Source organism: Choloepus didactylus, chromosome 12, assembly GCF_015220235.1.
Source record: "Choloepus didactylus isolate mChoDid1 chromosome 12, mChoDid1.pri, whole genome shotgun sequence".
NCBI classification, from domain to species: domain Eukaryota; kingdom Metazoa; phylum Chordata; class Mammalia; order Pilosa; family Megalonychidae; genus Choloepus; species Choloepus didactylus.
In genome coordinates, this window is record NC_051318.1 from 12,711,003 (window position 1) to 12,737,755 (window position 26,753).

Below are 26,753 nucleotides of genomic sequence, written 5' to 3' on the forward strand. Positions count from 1 at the left end.
CGTTGCCAGGGAGATTCACTTCCCTGGGTGTCTGATCCCACGTAGGGGGGAGGGCAGTGATTTCAACTTTCAAGTTGGTTTCTCTGGCTAAACCAACTTGAAGAGTGTATCACTTTTATTACTCCCCTAGGATCAGTCTGAATTCAAAAAGTGGAATTTGTGCTTCCTGAAGCTCAGTAACTGAGAGTAACTAAAATGGAGATAAGCAGGAGGGTGAAAAGATAGTAAAAGACCATCAGAAGCAGCTTTGTCTCTATCCCACTGAGAGATACATTTGATGAGTAGAAATATAGTTTCTAATCTCTGTGCCTAGTTATTAAGACAGAGAAGCAGAGGTCACTAAGGTAGCCCAGGCCCCAGCTATAAAAGTTGGTGAACACCTGGAATTACACTCAGAAATGAATTGATGAGAGTAGATGCAGCAGAACTGCTAGGTGATGAACTTTTCTGGGGTTTATACTTTCAGACTACCTTGAAATTGTGCTCTGTACTTTTCATCCTTGCCTATATATCCTGTTTTTCAGCTCTTAAATTAGCATCACTCTTTAATTCTCTCTTGCTCCCTTCCCTCTTTTATCTGTAGAATATCACGCTACCCATGAGTGCCCCTTAAAAATTAAGGTGAGTGTGGTGGCCTAGTTATTTCAGGGGTCAACCCTTTAACTTTTTTCCTTTTCCCGATACCTGTCCATCAAGTAGTTAGGGTTAAGGTTGTAAGCAACACTTTAACATGGGGTGCTCTAAGAAAACTGTGGTTAATTTTTCCTAACAGCTGGATTTTGTTAAAATGAGGTTCACATGTATTTTCTTTTCCTCACTCTTTTCTTAGCTAAGTATGCATTTCCAGGTTCATTTTAATTGCTTTTACAAAAAGAGTATACTGAAAGAGTTCCCATTAGAACTGATTTTATCCTTTTCTGTGATGAGTGATAGGATCACATTGCAATCACACTTGCCTTTGGGAAATGTACAGGTATTTGGGCAGTTAAAACCTTAATTTATGAGAAGAAAAATTAACCTAGCAGAAAATTCAAGAGAGTGGTTGGTCTCAACATTGTTAGTGACAACCTATTTTCCATTATTTTCCATCACAGATATTTTTATCTTGTAAGAATGTTCTCCAAATAATAGCTTTCATAGCAGTTTTCTCTTAACTAATGAGAACTCCTGTGTGTGTCACAATAATTTGTATAATTTGTAGAATGGAGATGTCTTCTTGATTTATCTTCTATAGATGCATGAATATTTCTGATATTTTTGGACCTCAGAGAGGAGAAATGTCAGTATGGCCTGGTGGTTCAGAAACCATTTAGAATTCACAAAGGAGCCTTTGGAAGCTTTAACCTGAATTGTTAGTAGACGTTAGTTGGATTTCTGGATCCAAGGAGCAGGGACCATTAAGGAGGAGAGAGAGGAATGAAAATGAAACTGTCTTTCCCTTTGGGGCTTATCAAGTTGATTAGGCAAATGTCTTGGTTCTGTTTTCTTTTGCATTGTTTTCACTCTCAACTAGTTTCTTTCCGCCTGATGGCCATAGCCTGCTTTAGGTTTACATAGTCACAGATCCCAGAGAACATCCATATCAAACGTGGCAAAAGAACTCTGGCCCTGCTCGAGTCTGGTGGGAGTTAGGTACTCTGGCTAGATTGGATCAGACGCCCACCCAGTAGCATGGCCTGTGAAAGATCCTGCGATTGACAGCCTTAGCGAGCTCCCTGTAGGAGTGTCAGTTCTCATGGGGAAGCGTGGGACAGAGGGTAAGGTGGAGTGAGGTTGTCCACTAAACTGTGGAAGGACTGCTTTTGGAGTCGCTGCTCTCCTTCTGGTCCAGTCTGCTGTAGTGAGGGTAGCGGTAGGGACGTGCGGGTATGCTGTTATAAAACATGGGTACCAAAACAGAAACTGGTGGGGGTGAGGTCATTCCCCCAGAGGGGTGTTCATAATTCAGGCACCAGCACCTGTCCGTCCATAGCAGTGGAGCACAGGGGAGCACAAGCTGGAGGAGTTGCACTAAAAACCTGTGGTCCCAGATGGGCTGTGTAACATGATTCATTAGGGGTATGGGAAGAAAATACTGAATTTCTGTATTGTTATCTAAAAATAGAAGCTTGATTAAACCTTACTAATGCTTAATATATGGATGATACTAGCACCCTCACTCTATCCATGTATGATACTGTGGCATGTTCCTTCCAGGTCCAAGGAATCTTGAAGGAAGGGAGAAGCTCCATAAAGCCAAAGAGCTCACTGTATGTCCCTCTCTTACTCATTTCTGCTGTTGCAATCTGTTCTGATTTAAATGTAGATTTTAGAGATTATATGATCTACTTTCAATTAATATGATTCTCTAAAGTGGACAAATGGCTTTAAAAGGTTTTGAGAAGAGCTATGTAATGATGGAGTGCCAGGAACTGTTCTAAGTGCTTTATTTAGGATTATGAATTATTGAGATTATTTATTCATTTCTCACAAAATTCACTGAGGGTATGTACCATTATTACCCATTTTACAGATGAGGAAACAGTGTTTTAGCAATTTCCCAAGGTCAGGTTGCTAATACGTGGCAGAGCCAGACTTGAATTTAGGCAGTGTGGTTTCTGTGTGCGTAATCAATTACTTTGCCTCGTTGCTCTCACGGTGGGCATTTACTAAATGAATTCAGTTTACTAGGTAGGATAGAAAATTTAATATCATGATTTAGAAAATAAAGGCTGTCTGTGAGGTTCTTCTCTACTTGACCCTTCTTGTCTTTGTGAAGATACCTTTTTCAGCTTTGATAGGTTTTAAAACCAAGTTCTAAATAACATAAACCTAAATAACCAGATAACTATTAAAATCTATAATCCCTGATTTACAAAAAACATTCAGTCTCATTGATAATTTTTAGGGTAAACAAATGTTTATGTAATAAGACAAAAGTTAAATGTTTATTTCATCTTAATTGCATCCTTTACTACTTTACTGTATATAATATTAGATATATTATTTATAAATGTGCATATATTAAGGATGTGTGTTCAAAATGATCTTATTGATGGGAATTTGATAAAAATTATTTCTGAGGGTGCATTTGTTAAGATGTAGAGAAAAAGACATTAGAGAAAGCAATTGAAAAGCAAGGGTGGGCCTTTGTGTTCTCTAAGCAATTGGAAAATCAGTGATCAGACCTTGAGAAAGGTGGCATGTTTTAAAATTTATTTCCCCTGATTTTAAACCTGGCCATACCTGTGATTTTCAGAACCAACCCTAAAGCAGTCTTTTTTAGAAATTGAGTATTCAGAAGTAAGGGTTGGAGGAAATCATCCCAGATAAATTTTTTCATGATAGCTGTCTCTTGAAGGATTATTTTTAGGTTTTAGGAACTTGAATGAAAATTAATACTGAAAATCAAGGAAATTAAAGAAAAGTTTCAAAGGTATTAATAAGATTGAAAATTAGCTTATTCTGGAGAAATAATAGCAGTTTCAACCTTTTAAGTTTTCTTTAATGGGGTTGATTAAGTTAAGTAGAAGAGGACTATAATAGAAGGCCGCAAAGAATTGATGATAGTGTTACCTTATTGCTTTACATCCAGAGGCTGAGCAAGTCATGCTGGCAGGATGCTAGGGCTGATTCCCAGTATTCAGTGTGCAGTATGGGCTCCCTCTAGTTTCTTAGCCTATATCCTGTTTGATTCTTGTGTTTTTTTACAGTAGACCAAACCTTATTATTATAAATATTTCTAATACAATATGAGCTGATGTCTTTTGTTCTTATCCACCTACTCCATGAAAGTTGTTAGATTCCCCAGTTGCTTATTCTTAAAAAAAAAAAATGTCTGAATTACGGAGATCATATTTTCTCTTCATTTGACAGCCAGAGTTTCTTGGTCATTAGGGTCATTTGACTGTGTGACAAATGCTAGTATTTTGCAGACTAATTTATTCTGGATAATTGGTAATTTAATCTTAGTAGCTTTGTAGAATCTACTGCAGATGTCCTTAATCCCTGGGGAGGCATCAATGAATTATATTCATAGTTATATACTAATACTAATATATTTTTGTCGCACACTTTTAGGATTTCTCTGGAAAACGTTAAAGCTTCTGTATTTATTAAATCAGTTCTTGGCTGTAATTAGCTAGCAATCTGAATGTGAAAAGTCTTACATTCTTACTGAGTCTTATGTCCTCAACTGTGAATGCTTTACTCTCAAAAGTTTCTTCAAAAAAATCTATTTTACTCCTGCCTTTATGTGGGATTTTAATAATACAGGAAAATCTTGGGGGTAGGGGGGATAAGGAAGGGCTTATTTATTTAGTCTCTGTGGGAGAGAAAGAAACATATCATGGAAATTGGGAGTTTGAATGTAGCAGGTGTTGACTAAGTGCTTTTTTAATCTTTTTGACTTCCTGAATTACTGGGTGTGCCTAATCTCCATCTTTCCTCTGAATTCATACTGGTTAGAGCCTGTATTTGCTATGAATATTACTCTATGATGATAAAATTTACCTCAAAGACTTAATACCTTCTCCCCTCCCTTTAAAAACTGGAATGGAGAGGTAGGTAGAATGAATCCCCATAAACCCAACAGCTAGCTTCAATAATTATCAATATTTTGCCAATCTTTTTTCATTCTCTAACTCCCCCCTCCTGAGAAACTCCAGTCCTCACCATTTTATTAAAATTAAAAAATTAAAAAAAAACTGAAAATGGCTGAGGCTCCCTCCACTGAACCCCTCAGGTTGAGAGAAAAAGGGACAGAAAGCCCCCTTTTAGAGCCAGGCCATGGCCCCCCAGTTTAACTTGTTGGCCAGAGGTAACACCTGGTCTTCTGGGCTCCCCCTCCCAGGACAGATGAGTCCTCTAGTTCTTTAAGGTCAGTTGTCACTAAAAACCTCTGTCTGCTCATTGGGGGTTTGTAGCTTATATTCAGCAGTCCACATTTGTTAATTAAAACCCCAGTTGGAGCTGAGCTGAGCTACATTCTCTTGCTCAGAGTACCGATTTCTACCACAGCATGTTTTGCAGCTCAGCCTGCCATGGGGGAAGGGGGCTCCCGGCACGGTTCCACAGCTTTTACTTAGAGATTCGATGCTGCGATCTCATGCATTCCTCCCAATCCAGGTTGGTGTACGATGTGTGGACAGTCATGGTTGTCTGCCAGCAGTTATTCCAAATTATTTACTAGTAGTTGTTGGTTGTTCATTAGTTGCTCCAGGGGACTAACTAAATTCCACTCCTCTCTATGCCGCCATCTTGCCTCCTCCTGTCCTGAAGTTTTAATCAGCTCTATCTCCAAGGCATCCTAGTTCCTTTTGGAGGGGAAAGGTATTTAGAGATCACAGTTTTGGTACAAAGTAAACTCATTGCTACCAGGCCTTTTCAGTGGACAGAACTTGAAAATACATGTGTGCGTGCACACACACATTTTAAGATTTTGAAAAGCATGCATTTATACTGGTATTTGTAATTCCAGTTTATGTTTACAAGACTTTTACTCTTCTGTTTTATATTATTTTATCTCTTTCCACTTACACTTAAAATCTTGATTCCTAGTGGTATTAACATAATTCCTTGCTTGCTTTATCCTACAACTTATCTATAGTAATTTCAAAATAATTGTCATTGTAATTCTAATGAAATCGTTATTTGATGCTGTTTAAGAGTTCTTTATGGTTCTTATTAGGCTATATCTCATTAGGGATGTGCAGTAAAAATAGTGTTTTCAAGTCACTTGAAGGAATTAGTTGCTCTGTGTAGTTATGCCACCCGCTAGATGAGCATTTTGGTTCATGTCTTTCCATTTGTTTTCAATTTTAGGAATTGCTTTCTTTTTTCTTTCTTTTTGATTGAATTTAGATTAGTTTTTTTCTTAAATAGAGGTACAATGTAAATTTATAACAAGGTACATTTCACAGGAGTCTCACTTTCAACTCTGTCCTCTCTATCCTTTTCCTTCCTCTCCTATAAAAAGCTATTTTTATTAGTTTTTTAAAATTTTATCCTTCTTTTTTTTTTTTTAATATAAACAAATATGTGTCTATGTCCATACATATGTTTGAGCATAGCACCCATTTTTAAAGCACTGTTCTGGACCTAGGTTTTCTTAATTAATATGTATGTGATATCACCCTTCAGGATTGAAAGGTTTCCTCATTCTGTTTTTACAGTTTCATAGTAATCCAAAGTCCTCATTGATTGGCTTTTGAGTGTTTCATTAGCAGACTTTGGGAGCATGTGTCTGTTAGTGGGAATGGAAAAGGAATGTAGTGAATGTTCGTCAGCCCGTGTCGTTTCCTCTGTGGGGTAGGGTTATTTTTCCCCATTAATAAAGAGGAGAAAATTAAAGTCCCCAGTAAGATGTAGTGACATGCTCTAGATCACGTGGCCACTAAGAGGTAGAGTATAGCAGGATTTGATGTTCTGAAGTCCCTGTCTCTCTAGTGTATCAAGGATAATGAGACCTCGCATTCCTTTAATTGTTAGAGTGTCACAATGATAACTTTTTCCCCCATAAAAATTTTTTTTTTGGTAACTTTTCCTTTTGAAGTACTTTCAAAATTACAGGACAGTTACAAAAATGATACAAACCCCTACAGAGAATTCCAACCACCCCCACCCCTATATCCAGACCCGCCAATTTAACATTTTGCCACATTTGTCATATCATACCATCTATCCGTCTATTTATTAATCCCTTTTATGGGTGTAGGTTATACACATCATGGTCCTTGAAGAATTATTGCTGCCATGTACAAGATGTTTTTATCTGTGTTTTATTATGTTTTATTATTACCAAGAAGAAGGATGTTCACTTATTTAACCATCTTAAGTGTAGTTATCAAGTTCAAGAAATTTAACATGATAGAAAGCTTATAGTCTATAGTCCATTTTTTTCATATGTCCCAGTAATGTCTCTTTGAGGCTTTTCTCCTCCTTTTTTAGATCCTGAATCATGTATTGCATTTAATCATCTTCTCTTTATTTACCCTCCTTCTCTCCCTCCCTCATGTGTGTATAACTTAATGTTTTTCATTGCAGCCACTCTCAAACATACCATTCAATAGGATTAATCACATTCACAATATTGCGGTACCCTCATCACTTTCCATTACTAACACTTTCCTATCTCCCTAAACAGAAACCGTACACCCATTATGCATTAACTCCCCATTCCCCCTACCCGTCTACCTCTACCCCTAGCAACCAGTTATTCTAATTTCTCTCTCTTTGATAAATTTTCATATTCTCTGATATTTTCTATGTAGATACTATAGAATATGTTCCTATACTTGTCTGTCCCCCTACCCTTATGTAGTTTTTGTTACAAATTATATGTTTATACACGTGATGAACCTCAAACCACTGATTATTCCTTACATTTTAAGCATTTGCCTTTTAAATAATGTGGGAAGTAACAAATGGAGTTACAAACCAAAAATACAGTAGTACTGGTATTTATATTTCCCTGTGTTGTTGCCCTCCCTGGAGATCTTTATTTCTTCCTGTGGCTTCAATCTATTGTCTGGGGTCTTTCATTTCAACCTGCAGAACCCACTTGAGTATCTCCTAAAGGGCCAGTCTAGTGGTGACGGACTCCCTCAGCTTTTGTTTATCTGGGAATATCCTTATCTCTCCCTCATTTTTGAAAGACTATTTTTCTGGGTGTGGAATTCTTGGTTGGCAGTTGCAGCACAGCCATCTTGCCTCCAAGGTTTCTAATGAGAACTAGGCACTTCATCTTATTCATACTCCCTTGTATGTGACATGTTGCTTCTCTCTTTGGCTTTTAGAATCTCTATCTTTGGCATTCAACGTTTGATTCCAATATGTTGTGGTGTGGGCCTATTTGGCTTTATTGTTTGAAGTTTGGATGCATATATTCATGTCTTTCATTAAATTTGGGAAGTTTTCAGCCATTATTTCTTTGAATATTTGCTCTGCCCCTTTTTCTTTTACCCTCTTGGACTTCCATAGTGTATCCCATTAGGCACACCATACTGGTATCCCGCAGGTTCCCCAGGCTCTGCTCACTTTTCTTCATTCTTCTTTCTGCTCCTTAGGCTGGATGATTTCAATTGTTTTATCTTCGAGTTCACAGATTCTTCCACCAGCTTCAATCTGCTGTTGAACCCCCCCCCCTAGGAATTTTAAATTTCCCTTAAAACTGGTCTTCAGCTCTGTTTGATTCCTTTTAATAATTTCCATCTCTCTATTGATATTGTTGTGTTCATGTTTGTTTTAGTTATTTGTCCATGTTTTCATTTAGCTCTTTGAGCATATTTAGGACCATTTTTAAAAGGTCTTTATCTCAAATATCACAGTTCTGGTCCTCTTCAATAATGGTTTCTAATGCTCTAATCATCTCCTTTGCTTGGTCTGTCACTTCCTGCTTCTTTATATGTTTTGTAGGCTTTTGTTGAAACCTGGACATTTTGATATTTTAATGTTTTATTGCTGGAATTTAGACTCTGAAGTGTCTGTTCCCCAAGCTTGTATCCAGCTAGTGTTAATGACAGAGCTTCTTTAAATGCCCAGAGCTAACAGAAAAAAATAAATAAATAAATAAGAAGAAGAAAAAGAAAGAAGGAAAGAAAAAGAAACACCACCACTACCACGTTTCCTGGTCTTTGCAGACTGACCTGCGCAGGTGCTCTCCTTCAGAGCATATCCATACAATGAGTTTAGAGACTAGCCCTAGGCTAAAGTGTAGGGGCCTCCCTGATCCTTTCTGCACATGCCTCTTGTCTTGGGCATGCTCATGTGGCCCTGTGAATTCCCCTGTTTATGCAGTTCTGAATGTTCTGTCTTCCCTAGGAAAGAGTTTCCTCACAGTCCCTAGCACTGTGCTACAGCCAGCAGTTCCTAACCCCAGGCAGCACAGCATTCTGTAGGAGAGCCTGGTGACCCGTGTTCTACATGAGTGGCAAGTTCAGAGATTCAGGGCACATTCTGGGAAGGCACGTCCCTCAGGGTACCACCAGATTAGGTTGGACCACACATACAGGCTCCCAGTGTGTGCACAAGTATTGCTCTGCTTCCTCCCGGACTGGGACCAGGGATCCAGGGATCTGCACTGGGAGTCTAGACAGGCTCCCAGCCAGGGAGGACTGGTGAGGGACCAGCCAGGGCACCCTGACATCCTGGTGCTTGTAAGGAGGCTTTTTCTTGATTCGGCACTCACATGTTATTGCAGTCTTGTCATAACTGTTTTCTGAACCCTGAGAAAGACTTTCTGCTAGTTCTTGCTGGTTTTTCAAAGACACTTGGGGGATAGAGCCCTGAAGCATATTACTCTGCTATCTTGATTGGGGGGGGGGGTGTACATTGATAACTTTTAAATCCCACATTTCAGAGAATCTTGTTTGTTTTGGGATGATATCTAAGAACCTTATAGAACAACCCACTTTTGTGCTTGCTTTAGAAATTTTGAGTTATATTTTAAAATGTACAAGGTAAAGTGCTTAATACACAACCATTATTATAATTACAATGGAAATTTAAAAAGAAAATATTACCCCACTTCCTAACCTTAACCAATCTCTGCTCAAACTGTATATTTCTTTGAATCAGTTTTCATATAAAGACCAAATTTCTTGCATATATTTCCTTTCAATTTTAACATGAAACTGATGCATAGAGCACCCATTTAAAAGTAGCTAATTTGCAATCAGAATAATCATTTCTGTTTCCAGATACTTTTTAATTTATGAGGATTATACATTCCCTGTCTTCTCTTTCTGTTTCTTAGCTATACACATGGAAATTCTTTTTCTTGAAAATGTATTGCCCAAGATTTAACAAAACTTTTTTTTTTTCCTATTCTAGTTTGGCAACACTTGCTACTGCAATTCAGTTCTTCAAGCACTTTATTTTTGTCGCCCATTTCGTGAAAAAGTTCTAGCATACAAGAGTCAACCCAGGAAAAAGGAGAACCTTCTTACGTGTTTAGCGGATCTCTTCAATAGCATAGCCACTCAGAAGAAAAAGGTTGGAGTAATACCTCCTAAGAAGTTCATAACAAGATTACGGAAAGAAAATGGTAATTCTTCTTCTACCTCTAAATGCATTGCTTATATTTACTAACAGGAAGATTAAACACAGCAACCTATGTAATACAGCAAGCATTTATTGAGCATCTACTATATGCCTGATAATGTGTTAGCCACTGAGAAAACAAAGATGAGATTTTTCAAGAAGGTACTGCTTTATTGGAGGAACTAGTCATACAATAAGTAATATGCAGTGTGGTTAATGTTTGGAATGTGTTCTACAGGGATAAAGTTCCATATGCCAGGAAACAAGAAACCATAATTTTTCTCTGTTGCCTCCTTGGCTTATCTATCAAGAATGATTTTTTTTCACATTATTGTGCATTTGTTGTTTTCGTAATGTTTCATGTATGTTAACTCCTTCGATCCTTGCAACAACCTGAGATAGAAAGCATGTTATTTCACCCATTTTAGCCATGGGAAAACCAAAACAAAACAAAATAAAATAAGCTAAGGGATTTGCCAGGAGTCAGGCCACAGGGAAAGGAAAGAACAAGAGCAAGAACTACAACCTTCTGGCTTAGGGTAGATAATTTTTAATCCCTCCTTTCCTTTTTAAAATAGTTGCTGATTTGGCCCCACCTCCTTTTTCTCTCATAAAATATTTTTTCTTTTAATTTTTACAGCAAGCCTATAATTTAGACATTTTTTATCTCACTTTACAGAGGAGATAACTAAGGTTCAGAAAGGGGAAGTGACTTGTCTGAGGTCACACAGTAAGTTGCAGAGCTGGTATGTAAACTTTTCCCTGATAGCTAAGCCCAGTGTTCTTTCTACTATGGTGTGCTGCCTCAAAAAAATTCATAAGGAATTTAAATAAAACGCAGAATTCCAAGTTTTGTTTGACGTAGGCCATTTCAGTCATTGTAGAATTAAAATTGAATGATATTTTATGAATGGTATTGACATGTGATCTATAAACTAGAAAAATGCCCATAGAAAGAGGATTTACGAAAACATTAAGCTTGGTTATTAAATACATTATTGTGTAATCTTGCCCTTCAGTTAATGAAGTTGATGCTGTTCGCCTTGACATGACTTGAGATACGTCTGGATCATATCTAGTTCTGTGAAGCATGGATATAGGCTTTAGTCTTGATTTATACACGTTTAATGATTTTGTTTATTTTCCCCACATATAAAAATGAAACAGTTGATTAATTGCACAGAAAAATACATCTTTTTTGTTTCTGCTGATGAAAGCTAAATGTTTTTATTTTAACTGTAGAGTAGCTTCTGTTTTTAAGAAAGCCAAATATAATTTTGTTAGAATGTGGAATGTCTTTAGGGTTTGCGGGACTACTATTGACTTGGGTTTATCATACTGTGGCCATTTGGGATAGCTAGCTGAAGCTTGCAAATTAGTAACCTCCAGGACAGCCTCTTGACTCTATTTGAAATCTCTTAGCCACTGAAACCTTACTTTGTTGCCTTTCTTTTCCCCCTTTTGGTCAAAAAGGCATCCTCAACCCCTTGATGCCAGGATCTGGCTCATTTCCAGAATCCATGTCCCATGTCGCCAGGGAGACTCACTCACCTGAGGGGTCCTGTCCCACGTCGGGGGGAGGGTGATTAATTTATTTGCAGAGTTAGGCTTAGAGAAAGAAAGTCCACATTTGAGCAACAAAAGGGGTTCTCTGGAGGTGACTCCTACACATAATTATAGGTGGGCTTGGCCTCCCCTTTACAACCATAATCTTAAGATTAAGGGCTTGACTTACAGGGGTTCCTAATTTCACAGAGCATATGTTCTGTCCATGATAAACAATTGGTATCTCACATCATCATCACTTAGTTGTACAGTCCTCATCACTCTTCATTTAAACAATTCTCATGACCCAAAATACCCCATTGTTCTTTTCAACCCTTAATTATTTGTCCCTAGTATGGTATTCCTATTAATTGTAGACCCTAGTATGCAATAGGTAGATTTTTCCCATATACCACTCTGTTGTCTACTCTCTGTACCAGTGTCATGCCTTAGAAGTATATCATGCAAGCACCTGTCTATATTTGTGGTGCTGATCTGTGGGATACATGCCTTTAAACAACCCCTTTGAATCGTATTTGCCTTCAGTACAGCTCTGATACTGATAATCCCATTAACGATCATCACCCCTATCCATTCCCACACCTTTAAATTCACCCTCATCAACATATCTGAACATATTAGGTTATCATTCCCCCTTCACTAGCTTCTGTCTATCTCCAGGTCCCCAATATTCTATATTATAAGACGTTGATTTTACATTGTTCAGGGAGTTCATAGTAGTGATAACATACAGTATCTCTCCCTTTTGTATCTGACTTATTTCACTCAGCATTTTATCTACAAGGTTGATCCATGTTGGCATATGTTTCAGGACCTTGTTCTAACTAATACTGCATAGTATTCTATTGTGTGTATATACTATTTTTGTTTAGCCATTTGTCTGTTGACGGACACTTGGATTGTTTCCAGCTCTTGGGAATTGTGATCAGTGCCGCTATGAACATTGGTGTACAATTGTCTGTTCGTGTCACTGCTTTCAGATCTCCTGGGTATATACTGAGAAGTGAAATTGCCAGATCATAGAATAATTCAATATCCAGTTTTTCTGAGAAACCACCAAACTGTCCTCCACAGTTGCTGTACCATTGTACATTCCCACCAGCAATGAAAAAGAGTTCCAAATTTCTTCACATCCTCTCCAGCATTTGTTGTTTCCTTTTTGTTTAATGGAAGCCATTCTTATTGGTGTGAGATGGTATCTCATTGTGGTTTTGATTTGCATTTCTCTAACAGATAGTGAAGATGAACATTTTTCATGTGTTGTTTTTTTTAGCCATTTGTATTTCATCTTCGGAAAAATGCCTTTTCATATCTTTTGCCCATTTTATAATTGGGCTGTTTGTACTGTTGTTGTTGAGTTGTAGGATTTCTTTATATGTGCAAGATATCAGTCTCTTATCAAATATATGGTTTCCACATATTTTCTCCCATTGAGTTGGTTGCCTCTTCACCTTTTCGACAAAGTATTTTGAGGCATAGAAGCTTTTGATTTTGAGGAGTTCCCATTTCTCTATTTTATCTTTTGTTGCTTGTGCTTTGGGTGTAAGGTCTAAGAACCTACCTCGTATTACTAGGTCTTGAAGATGTTTCCTCACATTATCTTCTAAGAGTTTTATTGTGCTGTCTCTTGTATTGAGGTCTTTGATCCATTTTGAGTTAATTTTTGTATGATGGGGTCCTCTTTCATTCTTTGGTTGTGGATATCCAGTTCTCCCAGCCCCATTTGTTGAAGTGACTGTTCTGTCCCAGTTCAGTGGATTTGGGGTTCTTATCAAAAGTCTGTCGACCATAGATATGAGGGTCTATTTTGGAACACTCAATTCGATTCCATTGATCAATATGTCTTAATATGTCTATCTTTGTGTCAATACCATGCTGTTTTGACCACTGTGACTTTATAGTAGGCTTCAAAGTGTGGAAGTATAAGTCTTCCCACTTTGTTCTTCATTTCTGAATGTTTTTGGCAATTCAAGCCCCTTTCCATTCCAAATAAACTTGGTAACTAGCTTTTGCAAGTCTGCAAATTAGGGTGTTGGAATTTCGATTGGAATTGCATTGAATCTGTAGATCAGTTTGGGTAGAATTGACATCTTAATGATGTTTAGCCTTCCTGTCCATGAACACAAAATATCTTTCCACCTATTAGGTCCCCTTTAATTTCTTTTAGTAGTGTGCCAGTTTGGATGTATTATGTCCCCCAAAATGCCATGTTCTTTAATGTAATCTTGTGGGGGCAGAAGTATTATTGTTGATTAGGATGGAATCTTTGGATTTGGTTGTTTCCATGGAGATGTGACCCACCCAACTGTGGGTAATACTTCTAGCACAATGTTGAATAATAGTGGTGACAGTGGGCATCCTTGTCTTTTTCCCGATCTTAGGGGGAAGGCTTTCAGCCTCTCACCATTGAGTACTGTGCTGGCTGTGGGTTTTTCATATGTGCTGTTTATCATATTGAGGAAGGTTCCTTCAATTCCTACCTCTTGAAGTATTTTTATCTAAAAGGGATGCTGAATTTTGTCAGTGCTTTTTCAGCGTCTATCGAGATGATCATATGATTTTCCCCTTTTGATTTATTGATGTATTGTATATACATTGATTGATTTTCTTATGTTGAACCACCCTTGCATGCCAGTAATGAATTTAGTCATGGTGTATAATTCTTTAATATGTCTTTGGATTCTAGTTGCAAGTATTTTGTTGAGAATTTTTACATCTATATTCATTAGGGAGATGGGCCTATTGTTTTCTTTTTTTGTGGTATCTTTATCTGGTTTTGGTATTAGAGTGATACTAGCTTCATAAAATGAGTTTGAGCAGGAATGTTGTCAATTCTTTTTGGAAAGTTTGGTAAAATACCCTTGTGAAGCCATGTGGCCCTGGGCTTTTATTTGTATGTAGATTTTTGATGACTGATTGGATCTCTTTGCTTGTGATTGGTTTGTTAAGGTCTTCTATTTTTTCTTGGGTCAGTCTGCGTTGTTCATGTATTTCCAGGAAATTGTCCATTTCTTTTAAATTGCCTAGCTTGTTGGCATACAGCTGTTCATAGTATCATCTTATGATTTTTACCCCCTTGGGGATCCATAGTAATTACCCCACTCTCATTTTTGATTCTGTTTCTTTGGGTCTCTTTTTGACTATCAGTCTAGCTAAGGATCTGTCAATCTTGTTGATCTTCTCAAAGAACTAACTTTTGGTTTTATTTATTCTCTCTATTGTTTGTTGTTGTTGTTGTTGTTGTTCTCCAGCTCATTTATTTCTCCTTTAATCTTAATTTTTTTCATTCTACTTGCTTTAGGGTTAGTTTGCTGATCATTCTCTGGCCTCTTCAGTTGTTCAGTTAGGTCTTTGGTTTTAGCTCGTTCTTGCTTTTTGATGTATGCCTTTAGAGCTATAAATTTCCCTCTCAGTACCACCTTTGCTGCATCCTGTAGGTTTTGATATGTTGTGTTCTCGTTTCCGTTTGTCTCTAGATATTTACCTATTTCTCTTGCAATTCCTTCTTGACCCACTGGTTGTTTAACTTCCACATATTTGTGAAAGATGTGGTTCTTTGGTGGTTGTTGATTTCTAGTTGCATTCCATTATGGTCAGAGAATGTGCTTTGAATAACTTCAATCCTTTAAAATTTATTAAGACTTGTTTTGTGCCCCAGCATATGATCTGTCCATGAGCGTTTGAGAAGAATGTGTATCCTGGTACTTTGGGATGTAATGATCGATATATATCTTTTAAGTCTAATTCATTTATCCTATTGTTTAGGTTCTGAGTTTCCTTATTGGTTCTCTGGCTAGTTCTTCTATCTATAGAAGAGAGTGGTGTATTGAAGTCTCCCACTCTTGGTGTAGAGATGTTTGCTACTCCGTTTGGTTTAGCCAATGTTTACCTCATGTACTTTGGAGCTCCTTGATTGGGTGCATAAACATTTATGATTGTTATTTCTTCTTGGGGAATTGTCCCTTTTACTAATATATAGTGTCCTTCTTTGTCTCTTATGACATCTTTGCATTTAAAGTCTATTTTGTCTGATACTAGAATAGCTACCTCTGCTTTCTTTTGGTTGCAGCTTTTGTAGAATTTTTTTTTTCCATCCTTTCACTTTCAGTCTATGTTGCAGGGTCTATGGTGAGTCTCTTGTAAACAGCATATCGAAGGGTCATACTTTTTAATCCATTCTACCAGTCTGTATCTTTTAATTGGAGAGTTTAATCCATTCACATCCAAAGTTATTACCGTGAAGGGAGTTCTTGAACCAGTCATCTTACCCTTTGGTTTTTAGTTGTCAGATCTGTTTTTTCCTGATCTCTCTTTTTTTCCTTTAAGTTACCCTTACTTTATACTCTTCAGTTCTGTGCCCTTCTCCAGACCTCTCTCTCCTTTCTTCTCTTTCTCAGCCAGTAGAGCTTCCTTTAGTATTTCTTGCAGGGTGGTCTCTTGTTAAAAAATTCTCTGTGTGTTTGTGAAAATTTTAACTCCTTCAATTTTGAAGGAGAGCTTCGCTGGATAGAGAACTCTTCGCTGGCAATTTTCCACTTTCAGAATCTTAAATATGTCATACCACTGCCTGCTCACCTCCATGTTGTCCACTGAGTAGTCAGTACTTAATATCCTGTTGTTTCCCTTGTATGTGGTGAATCGCTTCTCTCTTGCTGCTTTCAGAACTTTCTCCTTCTCTTAAGCATTTGAGAATCTAATCATTATATGTTTTGGAGTGGATTTGTTGGGCACTTTTTATTTGCATATTTATGTTATTTAGAAGTTTTGGGAAGTCTTCCCCAACTGTGTCTTGAAACTCTTCCTAGCCTTTTTCTCTTCTCCTTCTGAGGCACCAATGATTCTTATATTTGTGTGCTTCATGTTGTCCATCATTTCCCTGAGATCCATTTGAAATTTTTCGGTTTTCTTTGCCATTTGTTCTTTTTTGTGTGTGTTTACTTTCAATTGTTCTGTCTCTTGTTCACTTATCCTTTCTTCTGCCTCTTCAAATCTGCTGTTGTGTCTCTAATATATTTTTAATTTGATCAACAGTATCTTTTATTTCCATAAGATCTGCTATTTTTTTAAATTTACTCTTTCAGATTCTTCTTTATGCTCTTCTAAAGTCTTGATGTCCTTTATGTCTTTAGCCATCTCACTGAAGTTGTTTTGGATATTTGTATGTACTTCTTTAATTAATTCCTCCAAATTTTTTGTATCTTCCAGCTTTTTAATTTGTTCATTTGGCTTGTCCATATCTTCTTGTTTCTTCAGGTTCTTTATGATTTTCTGTTGGCCTCTGGGCATTTGCTTATGTTGCTGAGATTATTTTGAGAAATGCAGGATTATTTGAGCATTTATATATCATTTTGTAGAGCTACAGCTTGCTAGAGTGTACTTTCCCTGTCCTACCAGCAGATGATGCTCTTGAGCCACCTCTTACTCTGAAGCCAGCTTTCCCCCAACTTCCCCTGAGCGCTGGGCAGGGCCAAACCAGGTGGGAATCCAATCAGTGCACCAATTCTCCATGTGCACTGAGGGCTGTCTGCCTGGGGTTGCGGTGTGGGCCCTGTGCAGTTCGGTAGGGAGTCTGCTCAAGGGCACCTTCCAGGTCAAACGTGCCCCACTCTGTGCCCACGAGCCTCTGGGGTGTGGGAGGGGCTTCTGGTGCTTCTGTGTGGTGCCCTCTCCAATCCCTGCTTCTTGCCTGTGCACTCCCCCCACCCCCGCCCCGGACTATGTGGGGAGAGTAAATGCAGTCAATACTTGTCCACTGCCTCCCGGGTTACCTCATGGGAGCTCCCAGCCATGTGGCTATGGAGGACTATCTCCCCAGTTAATTGTTAAGGTGGGTGCACTGGAGTGGATACCCGCTGCTCACTCCCTTGCCTGGCAGCCATCTCACTGCTGCCAGCCCCGGGAGGCAGTCCCGGCCGAACAAACTCACCCTGTCCCTCAAGGTGCAGTCTCTTCACATTTCCATCCACGTCCCTACCACGTACTATAGGAGTTTCTCTGTGGTTGGGTTTCCTTTTTCTTTGTAAAGGAGTTCTTTGGTGATTCAGAATATTAAGCCTTTACATCCTCTGGATATTAATATACAAATATTGTCTTCCTTCTTGGTGTCTGTCCCCTCCAGAAGTTCTTAATATTTATGTAGTCCGTCTTCTCCTGTATGGCTTCTGGGTTTTGTGTTCTGTTTAGTAATAGTAACAAGCGCAGTAATGATAGCAGGTGCGCATGATCTTTGCACACTTGCAGTGTGTCCTGAGCACTTTTACCCTCATGTCAACCCTGGCCAGTGGATGCTGTCCTTAGCCCTGTTCTTTGGATAAGAAACTGTGACACAGGGAGGGTGACTACTTCATCTGTTACATACCTTAGAGGTAGACCCAGAATCCAGTCTAGCTCCAGCAACTGCACCTTAAATGTAACATTTTTAAGAGGCCTTTCTGACACCAAGATTGAAGCCATCCTTGTTTATTTTCTTTTAGTGTACCTCCCCAATAAGTACTTTCACTTGTTTCCATTTTATTTTTCAATAACCTTGCACAGGAAAATGGTATCCCATTTTAAAGATGGGAAGATTGAGACCTTTTTGATTAGGGGTTGAATATTGTTCAGTGTTCAATGGGGTTGAACACTTTTCTCAGGTTTCTTAACGGTTGGAATTTCTTTTTCTGTTGATTTCAAGTCCTTTTCCCACTTTGCCATTTTCTTTAGATGAGCTCTTTATATGTTGAAGATATTTTTCAGATTTCATTGTTTCTTTGGAACTTTTAAAAATGATTTCTAATAATAGAGCTTAATTTCCTGTAGTCATATCTGTAGTTCTTCTGAAATGTAGTTTCTTTTAGACTTTCGTTAAATTTTCTTTTAAACGTACATGCTTTCATTTTTAGAGAGTAAACTGTTATTTTTCTGATATTTGTTAAATGTGTATTGAGGCTCTAAAAAGAAGATTTTGTAGGTTGGTATTTCCTCAATTTATTTTGACTAACCTGTTAACCTTTTTGGTTTTCTTGTTTAGTTAGTATTCCCTCAGTGAGCATGTTACTTTATAGCATGGTGGTGTAGGGCTGCTTGGTTTAAATCCTGACTCTGCCATATCCCAGCTGAGTGATTTACCCCTCTGTTTCCTCATTTGTAAAATGAAGTTAATAACAAAATCACAGGGTGTGTAGTACAAGGCACAGGGTAAAGCTTTTCATGTTAGCTATTTCTATTATATTTTCATTTTATTTAGTCATTTGTATCACCACAGGGGACATTTCATGGAGTTATAAAATCTCACATTTGGAAGGGGCCTTAGAAATAATCTATATTAAATGGAAAGTCCCTGATAACTATTATTTCCTAAACCTGACTGCACATCAAGAGTCACCTGGAGGGGCTTTGAAGAGCTCCCAGTCCCTGGCCTCCCCCCGACCTGCTACTGTACGGTCCAGTAGTTTATTCTTGTCACACACTTTCTGTTTGGTTCTTATGCAGCTGTCTTGACAGTGGCAAGGAAGTGTCCAGCTTCTGCTTTCAACCTTGCCAAGTTGTAATGTTAAATGCACCAGTGAAAAACATCTTCCCAGTATCTGTTATGTAAACGTGTGAAAATAGGTTTTGCCTTTTTGTCACACATCCAATTAGTATTGTATTTTTTAAATAAAGGTTGTCATTCATCTTAACTTATTTTCCCTAAATTCATTCATTTTTTAGATGTGAAAGTTATTTATTTCTTGTACATTACCAGCAATACCAAACATTTGTACTTTGTTCTGATAGAGTAATAGCTTTTTAAAAAATTTTTGGTTTTGTAGGAAGTGATTAATTCTAAATTAATCCTCTTACATTTTTTATTTTTAGAGCTTTTTGACAACTACATGCAGCAAGATGCCCATGAATTTTTAAATTACCTACTAAATACAATTGCTGATATTTTACAAGAAGAGAGAAAGCAGGAAAAACAAAATGGCCGTTTACCAAATGGTAATATTGACAGTGAAAACAATAACAGCACTCCAGACCCAACGTGGGTTCATGAGATTTTTCAGGGAACATTAACGAATGAAACCAGATGTCTTACTTGTGAAACTGTAAGTATATTATAAAATTTTTTGTAGAAAAAATTACTATATTAAAAGCTGTTCTTTGATAGAAGATGAACTTGAAAGTTGTAATTCTTTGGTGTAGTATAAATGCTACAGATATACTCTTTATTTGAATGATTCTTTACTTTTATGAAATGCTGCTTATTGACACCACCTGCTGTTTGTACTCCTTGATTTTGTTTCTCTCTGGGAGCCTCAGGACTGTGTTGCAGAAACGGAGCCCACGTGAACCTTGCAGGGCAGGGAGAGGTGTTACCTTGTTTTTCCTTTTCCCACAAATTAAATTTAGTATTAATTGCTGGAATAAAAATGAAAGCCTACTGTGCACCCTCAAGGAGGGGAAAACACCGGCTTGCTGGAGACTTTGTAAAGATGCGCGGCAGGGAAGAGGCTTGAGAATTGGTTATGTTTGGGTAACAGCACTTCTGTTACATTCTTACCTTGTTCTCTCATTTCTCACTTGAGGAATGAAGATCAAATGCTTATCTAATCAAGCAGCTATTATCCAGTTTTGTTCTTGGGGCAAGTAGTGTCCCGTGTGGTATCCCCCTCTCCCCTCTTCAGTTTAGAATCTGCTTACATGTTTCTTTAGCCTCCTTTTTGTCTGGAACATTTCCATAGCCTTTTCCTATCCTTTATAACTTTAATATTTTTCAAAAAAAGTACAGCCTCCTCCCTTATACTGAGTTTGTCTAAGGTTTCCCCCTGATTAGGTGCAAGTTATGTGATACTGACTGGAGTATATTTGGTTGATGTTGTGTCCTCAGAGCACACAGTATCTACCTGCCCCTTGTGGGTGAAATTAATTTTGATCACCCAGTCAAGGTTGTTAGTATCTTCACTTTGTAACTGCTGGGTTTTATCCTCTTTATCTTCTGTGGGGAGATGTGACACCATGCAAGTATCCTGTTCCTCATCAAAATCTCCCCCAAGATAGTGTCCATTGATGATTTTTGTCTGTCCCGGGCTTTGTCATGATGTTTGTATTACTAGTTTTAATAGCATAGTCCACTGGGAAAGAGGGCCCACATGTAGGAGGGCAGGAGAAGTGCCTTCTGGATGTTGGGAAGAATAACATAGTCCACTTGATGGACTGAGTCGGATACACAGCCGCTGTGTGTCTCACTCAAAATATCACCATTTAAGCAAATGGTGATCTTTCTGGTTCAACCATGAATAAAAAAGATCTTTAAATGGAAACCATAGCCCCATACCAATGAGGAATCTGTTGATTCTCGACTGTGTGTTACTTTTTTTAAAGTGTAACTAGGCATTTGGAAGATGATCAGTGTCGATATGTAACTTTAATTAATGAAGGACACAGTGCCAATAAGTAAATAAAAGTCCCTTTTCTGAATAAATTCTTAGTGCTGAGACTGTCAGGCCACGGGGAAGTGTAACTGAGTGTGAGAGTGTTAGCAGCTGTGTGAGGCTGTGTGTGGGTCAGTGTCAGGGTGGCTTTGGTGGAAGCTTCTGTTCACTGCCCCACTCGATCAGCGGTTAACTGCAGGAATGGCTCAGCTGTGCCAGGGTTCGATGTAGAGAATTGGGCTCAATATCCATTTTTCAGTCTAATCAACTCTAATAACAATTTTAACATAAATTTTTTAGATGGATCGTATTAAGGAAAATATATCGTAGCTGAATTCCATGCCTTAGGAAATATGTTGTCTGATTATCAGAGCAGTTTTTCAGTTCAAAAGTTAGTGTCAGGAAACGGCGGTTGCTTGATGTTTGCTCTAATGCCTTTTGGTCTGTATTAGAAGATATCAAAGAAACAGGAAAGTTGCTGATGTGCGTAATGTGTTGAGAAATGCAGTAACATGGGAGGCTGGAAAGATAGATTAGGTCTCTTTGTGGTGGCCTTTCAATTTTATTTTGTACACTGAGGGTGGTGGGGGTGGGGATTGAAAGGTTTTGAAGGAAAAAGTGCAATCAGCCATCCTTGTTCACAGTGTTCAATTATTTATTGATTTGATTTGTGAGGGATGGATTCTGAGCCTTCTCATTCTTTACTAATTTTTCTTGTGCCCTGTAATATACATTTGCCAATGGTCTGCCAAGAATTAAGAGTATGAATTGAGAATGTTTCCTCAAAATCTAAGCCATCATTGTACAGATGCAGTACGTTTCAGTAGTACCACGCCTCTATCAAACAGAGCTGGAGGGATGAAATCCAGGATTTCTCAGCAGTGACTATGTGAATATGTATATGTCACTCCCCTGTTTAGTAATACACAAAGGTTTTAGTACCAGCTGTGCTAGGGAGAAGACGCACGGGGGTGGCAGACAATCAATACGTCATTATCTCTAATCTCAAGATACTGCCCGGCTTGGGAAGATCACCACGGGATCAGGCAGTTCCCGCGCCGTGTGTCACGGTTTAGGTCAGGAAGTCTCTGGAGCCCGGGAATGGCGAGCCCAGTCTGGACAGGAGAGGGGCACGTGTGGGAAGGATAGGGATGGGCTTCATGGAGGAGGTGGTGCCATCCCATCCATTCTCACAGTGCAGTTGGTGACATCCTGCTGGGTCAGAAGCTGGTTTCTACAACACACTCCTCGGGTGTTCGCTGATCCGTGGCAGCTCCTTCTCAGTCTCATTCCTTGGCTTCTCTTTCATTTATTCTTTAAATGTGGGTGTTTCCAGGGTTTCATTGTGGGTTGCTTCTCGCTCTGTATTGGGAGGGTTGTTTTCATTTCCACCTGTGCTGAAGATTCCCAAGTCTGGATCTGCAGCCTAGACTTGTTTACCGGCTTCTAGACCTGTTTCTCTGAAATACTTTGTGGATGTGGCTGACATTAGGCCATATCACCCTGTCAGCAACCAGACACGTATACAGATGCTTTTAAAAGTTAAATAGTGTCCTGCTTGGTGATTACCTGTCACTCTCACAATTGTGAACTCAAACATGGTAACTTAGAAGAATCTAGATGGTCCAGAGATCCTTATGTTCATTTTTTTTTTTTTTTTTTTTACATTATTATAAAAACTTAAAAAAAGAAGACCCCTTGGCTTTGTTCCCTTTTTGGAGATGGGGATTGAGGTGGGGCAGGGTCACACAGTGGCCTGAGGTCTTGGAGCAGTGGTTGGACCAAGCAAGTGACAGTTAAGGGACACGTTTTATTACAATGTGGCAAGTACCCAGGGTGGTAAGTGCTGGCTGAGGAAAATGACTGTACCCCACAGGCACCCCAAGCTCAGCCCCCGGCTGACGGTTGGGGCTGGACTGGCCGAGTTGACGCCAGCAGTGGTCGTGCAGGCTGCCCTCCGAGCGAGGTGGACTGGGTGGCAGTGGGTCCTGAGCGCCAGCCGGGGGCTGGGGGTGCGGTGCCAGCCCACCTCGCAGAGCTCCGGGGACTGCTGGCAGGTGGGAGACGTGGGGGCCCATGGGATCTCCAGAAGCAGAGCAGGGATGGGCGGTTAGGAGGAGCTGGTGCCTGGAAGAGGAGACCACAGAGGAGCCAGGGCCTCAGGGGTGAACATGATAAACATGGAATTTTTCGTGTCATTTAATTATTTTAAAATATAATTTGAACAAAAATGTGACACTGTGTTGTGGTTTATCACAAAGGCAGAAGGGAAGTGCATGACACAGTGGTACCAAGGCCAGGGGAGGGTGGAAGTATCCAGTGGTGAGATCTTACAGGCGAGCTGACGGTACACACAAGCCCTCCCCAGGCGCCAGGACCGCAGTGCCAGGGCGCAGCCAACAAGCCGGCAGCTGGGCTGGGGTGGCTGGGGCGGGAAACTGAAGCTTGCCTCTCCCAGGGCTGGGTGGGGAGAGAGCAGCGGCCACTGGTGGGGGCTGTGCACTTTTGGGGGCCTTGTAGGCCTGTTCCACGAGGAAGACCCCTGAGCCAATGGCTGAGAAATTCATTTTGAGAAGAAACCAGACTCGTGCTTATAAGGCCCTGCCTGCGCTGGCCTTAGGCCACCTCCCCGTACTGTTTCTTATCACTGGACCCTTTCCTGCAAAACTGGGCCAGGTATAGTTCCTTGAGCACATCTTCTTCCCTTTCTTCTGTCCGAGTTCTGTCTCCTCTTCTTTTGCTTGGGAACTTTCGAGAGCCGGCGTGGTTACCTTCCGAGTGCAGTGGCATTGTATGTGGGCTCTACTAGGTTCCAAGGTTAGTTTAATGGAGAAGTTAAGGAAAGTCAAAACCATCCATAAAATACAGTGCACACCTTGCTCCTCTTTACTCATATTTGTGTAAATACGTGATACCCACAGTGGCACCCACTCTCACAGCCTAGTGGTGCTGCGCTTGGACCATCGATGCAGTCATCACACGGAAAGCAGGGGCTCAGCCAAGTGTGGTCGGTGTGGGGGCGGCATGCACTGGCCATGCGGGCCCCTCCCATCCTGTGCCCACCTGGGGATTAGCTAGGAAGTTTTGGTGCATGTCCTGTTTCAGTTTACAGGCACAATTAATAGCTTTGTTTTATAAGGTGATTATCCCATAAATCAAACATACTTTAATTAGATGTTGGGAGAAATACATAAATGGAGACTGTAATGTAGCATTTTTGACTAAATCTTTCTTATGTGATGAAGCAATACATCCTTTGTCAAGCATCTTCCTGCAGTCTTGGCCTGCGTTTTTTTAAGGAATCAGTATATATGCTTAGATGCTACGGTGTGTTTCACATTTTAAAATGACACCAAGATTTCGAAAAGTAATGAAAATTCACATCACACTAGCCTTTGCCATTAAGAGAATCAGTCAGGTGTGTACCTCAGTGGTTCACCCATACATGTAACAAGAATCACTGACTCAGTGTTCTTATGGGTAATCCACATAGAGGAGGTTTTTTCTAATGCATTTTTTTATTGTGAACTTTAACGTATATCCATAACGGGGATACCTTTCCAAGTACGATTTAATAAGTAGTTAGGGAGCAAATTTCAAAGAATGTTATGGGTTACAGTTCCACAACTTCAGCCATTTCCAGTACTGTAAAACGTATCATACATAGAGAAAGGTGTTATCTTTCAATGTTCAGCTCAACAAGCAGTTATATAGGTAATTTCAAAAATTGCTATGGGTTACAGTTCCATAGTTTAAGTTCTTTCCCCGTTATGCAATAAAAGGTGTATACAGAAAGGTGAAGACTTTTAAAGCACAATTCAATGAATAGCTATAGAGCAAATTTCAAAGGATGTTATAGGCTACAGTTCCACCATGTCGTCTTCCTCCTTCCAGCTGCTCCAACACCCCAGGATCTAAAAAAATTACATCAAGTTTCAGTATTTGTACACCTTTGTTAAATCTTATCTTGTTTGTTGCTATGCCTTCCTCTCACTTAATCTCTTTCTCCATCTTCAGGGATATCTCTTCAGTGAGCACCTTAACTTGTTCACGTTGAAAGGGGCTGCCAACAGTATCGGGAAGGGCCGCATCTGATTGTTGATCTTAAAGAGGCTGTTGCCTCTGGGTTTTAGGATTTGTCTGGCATAGGAGCACTCTGGTGGATTTAAGTTTCTGAGAGATAAAACTTAGTAAGTGAAACTTTTAAAGAATCTGAAGTAGGGACCTAGGTATTTGGGGCCTACTTTTGGTAAGGGCTTGGCGTTCTGTGGCCATTTGGATTGTCTAGCTGGAGCTTGTGTAAGAGAAACCTCCAGGATTGCCTCTTGACTGCTATTTGGGATCTCTCAGCTACTGTCACCTCAGCTTGTTACCTTTCTTTTTTCTCCCTTTTGGTCAAGTAGACATTTTCAATCCCTCGCTGCCAGGGCCGGTAGTTTTCTTTTGAACTTGAGGAAAAAGAATTCTTTACATGTTTATTACTAGTAATATAATGCATTTAATTCTATCACTTGAGAACAGTGGTTTACTGATACGTGAAGAAGTCAAAGATAATTCCCTATTTTTGCAGACAAGCAGCAAAGATGAAGATTTTCTAGACCTGTCTGTTGACGTGGAACAAAACACATCAATTACTCACTGCTTAAGGTATTTATAGAATTATTTATTTTGAGATTTAATGATTATCCTTGGTTTAAATATTTTAAAATGAATACATGAATTCTGATATATACCAATTAAATTTACTTTGAATTTTACACAGGGGTTTTAGCAACACAGAGACCCTCTGCAGTGAGTACAAATATTACTGTGAAGAGTGTCGCAGCAAACAGGAAGCACACAAACGGTAATGTGGGTTTTCTGAATTTTTTAGTGATTCTTTTGCAATGGATTTTGTAAATGTGCTTTTCTAGCTGAAAGTGATCTGTGAAAATTTACAGAGTAAAAATTCTTAATTTTATCATCAACAGTTAAGACTCATTAAGTAATTACTAGGTAATTACAAAATCTCTGTACCCTCAGGGAATGTCCTACATTTAACCATAACCAGTAAAGTTAAAATATTTGGCTTTAAAGTTTTCCTGCTGTGTAAACTTTGTTCTTGTTGGAGAGGGTACTGCCCTCACCACACCCAGTTTCTGCTATTCCTACGTGGCATTTTGTACCTTCTCTTAATGTGTTGTTATGAAGACTGGATTTTTGTGTTAAGGAATAGAATTATTATTTTATGCTTTATTTTGAAACACGCTCAGAGAAGAATTGCATGAACAGGATATAGAATGCTTTTTCCCCTAAATCATTTGAAAGTAAGTTACTGCTGTGATGCCTCATCATTCCTAAACACTTCACTCTGTATTTCCTACAAGGAAATTTTAAGTGTCCCCAGTTGTCTTAGTAATGTCCTTTATGGAAAAAGGGTCCAGTCCAGAATCACAAATTGTATTTAGTGTTCATGACTCTTTAGGCGTTTTCAAGGCAGTTCCTCAGTCTTTTCTTGACCTTAATCATCTTGACACTTTTGAAAATTACAGGCCATTTATTTTGTAGAATGTCCCTCATTTGGAGTTGCCTCAGGTTTTCTCAACGACTATATTCAGGTTATGCATCTTGGGCAGGAATCTCATAGAAGTGATATTGTGTTCTCTTACTCTATCCTTTTAAGTGGCCCATGATTTTTATTTGTCCCATGGGTCACATGTCCCCAGGACCTCACCATGAATCACTAGGACACGTGGGACTCAGCATTTGGTCGCACTTAGGGCCAAAGGGAAGGAT

At 39.2% G+C, this 26,753-nt stretch overlaps 1 protein-coding gene across 1 annotated transcript in view; it reads left to right on the forward strand.

Moving 5' to 3' along the window:
- Positions 1–26,753, forward strand: part of USP12 (ubiquitin specific peptidase 12) — a 100,311-nt gene that overhangs the window by 59,300 nt on the left and 14,258 nt on the right. Inside the window, exons 3-6 of the mRNA XM_037800091.1 lie at positions 9,811–10,024; positions 19,423–19,652; positions 25,549–25,625; positions 25,741–25,824. Coding sequence (XP_037656019.1) covers positions 9,811–10,024; positions 19,423–19,652; positions 25,549–25,625; positions 25,741–25,824 — 605 coding nt within the window. The remainder of the gene's footprint in view (positions 1–9,810; positions 10,025–19,422; positions 19,653–25,548; positions 25,626–25,740; positions 25,825–26,753) is intronic.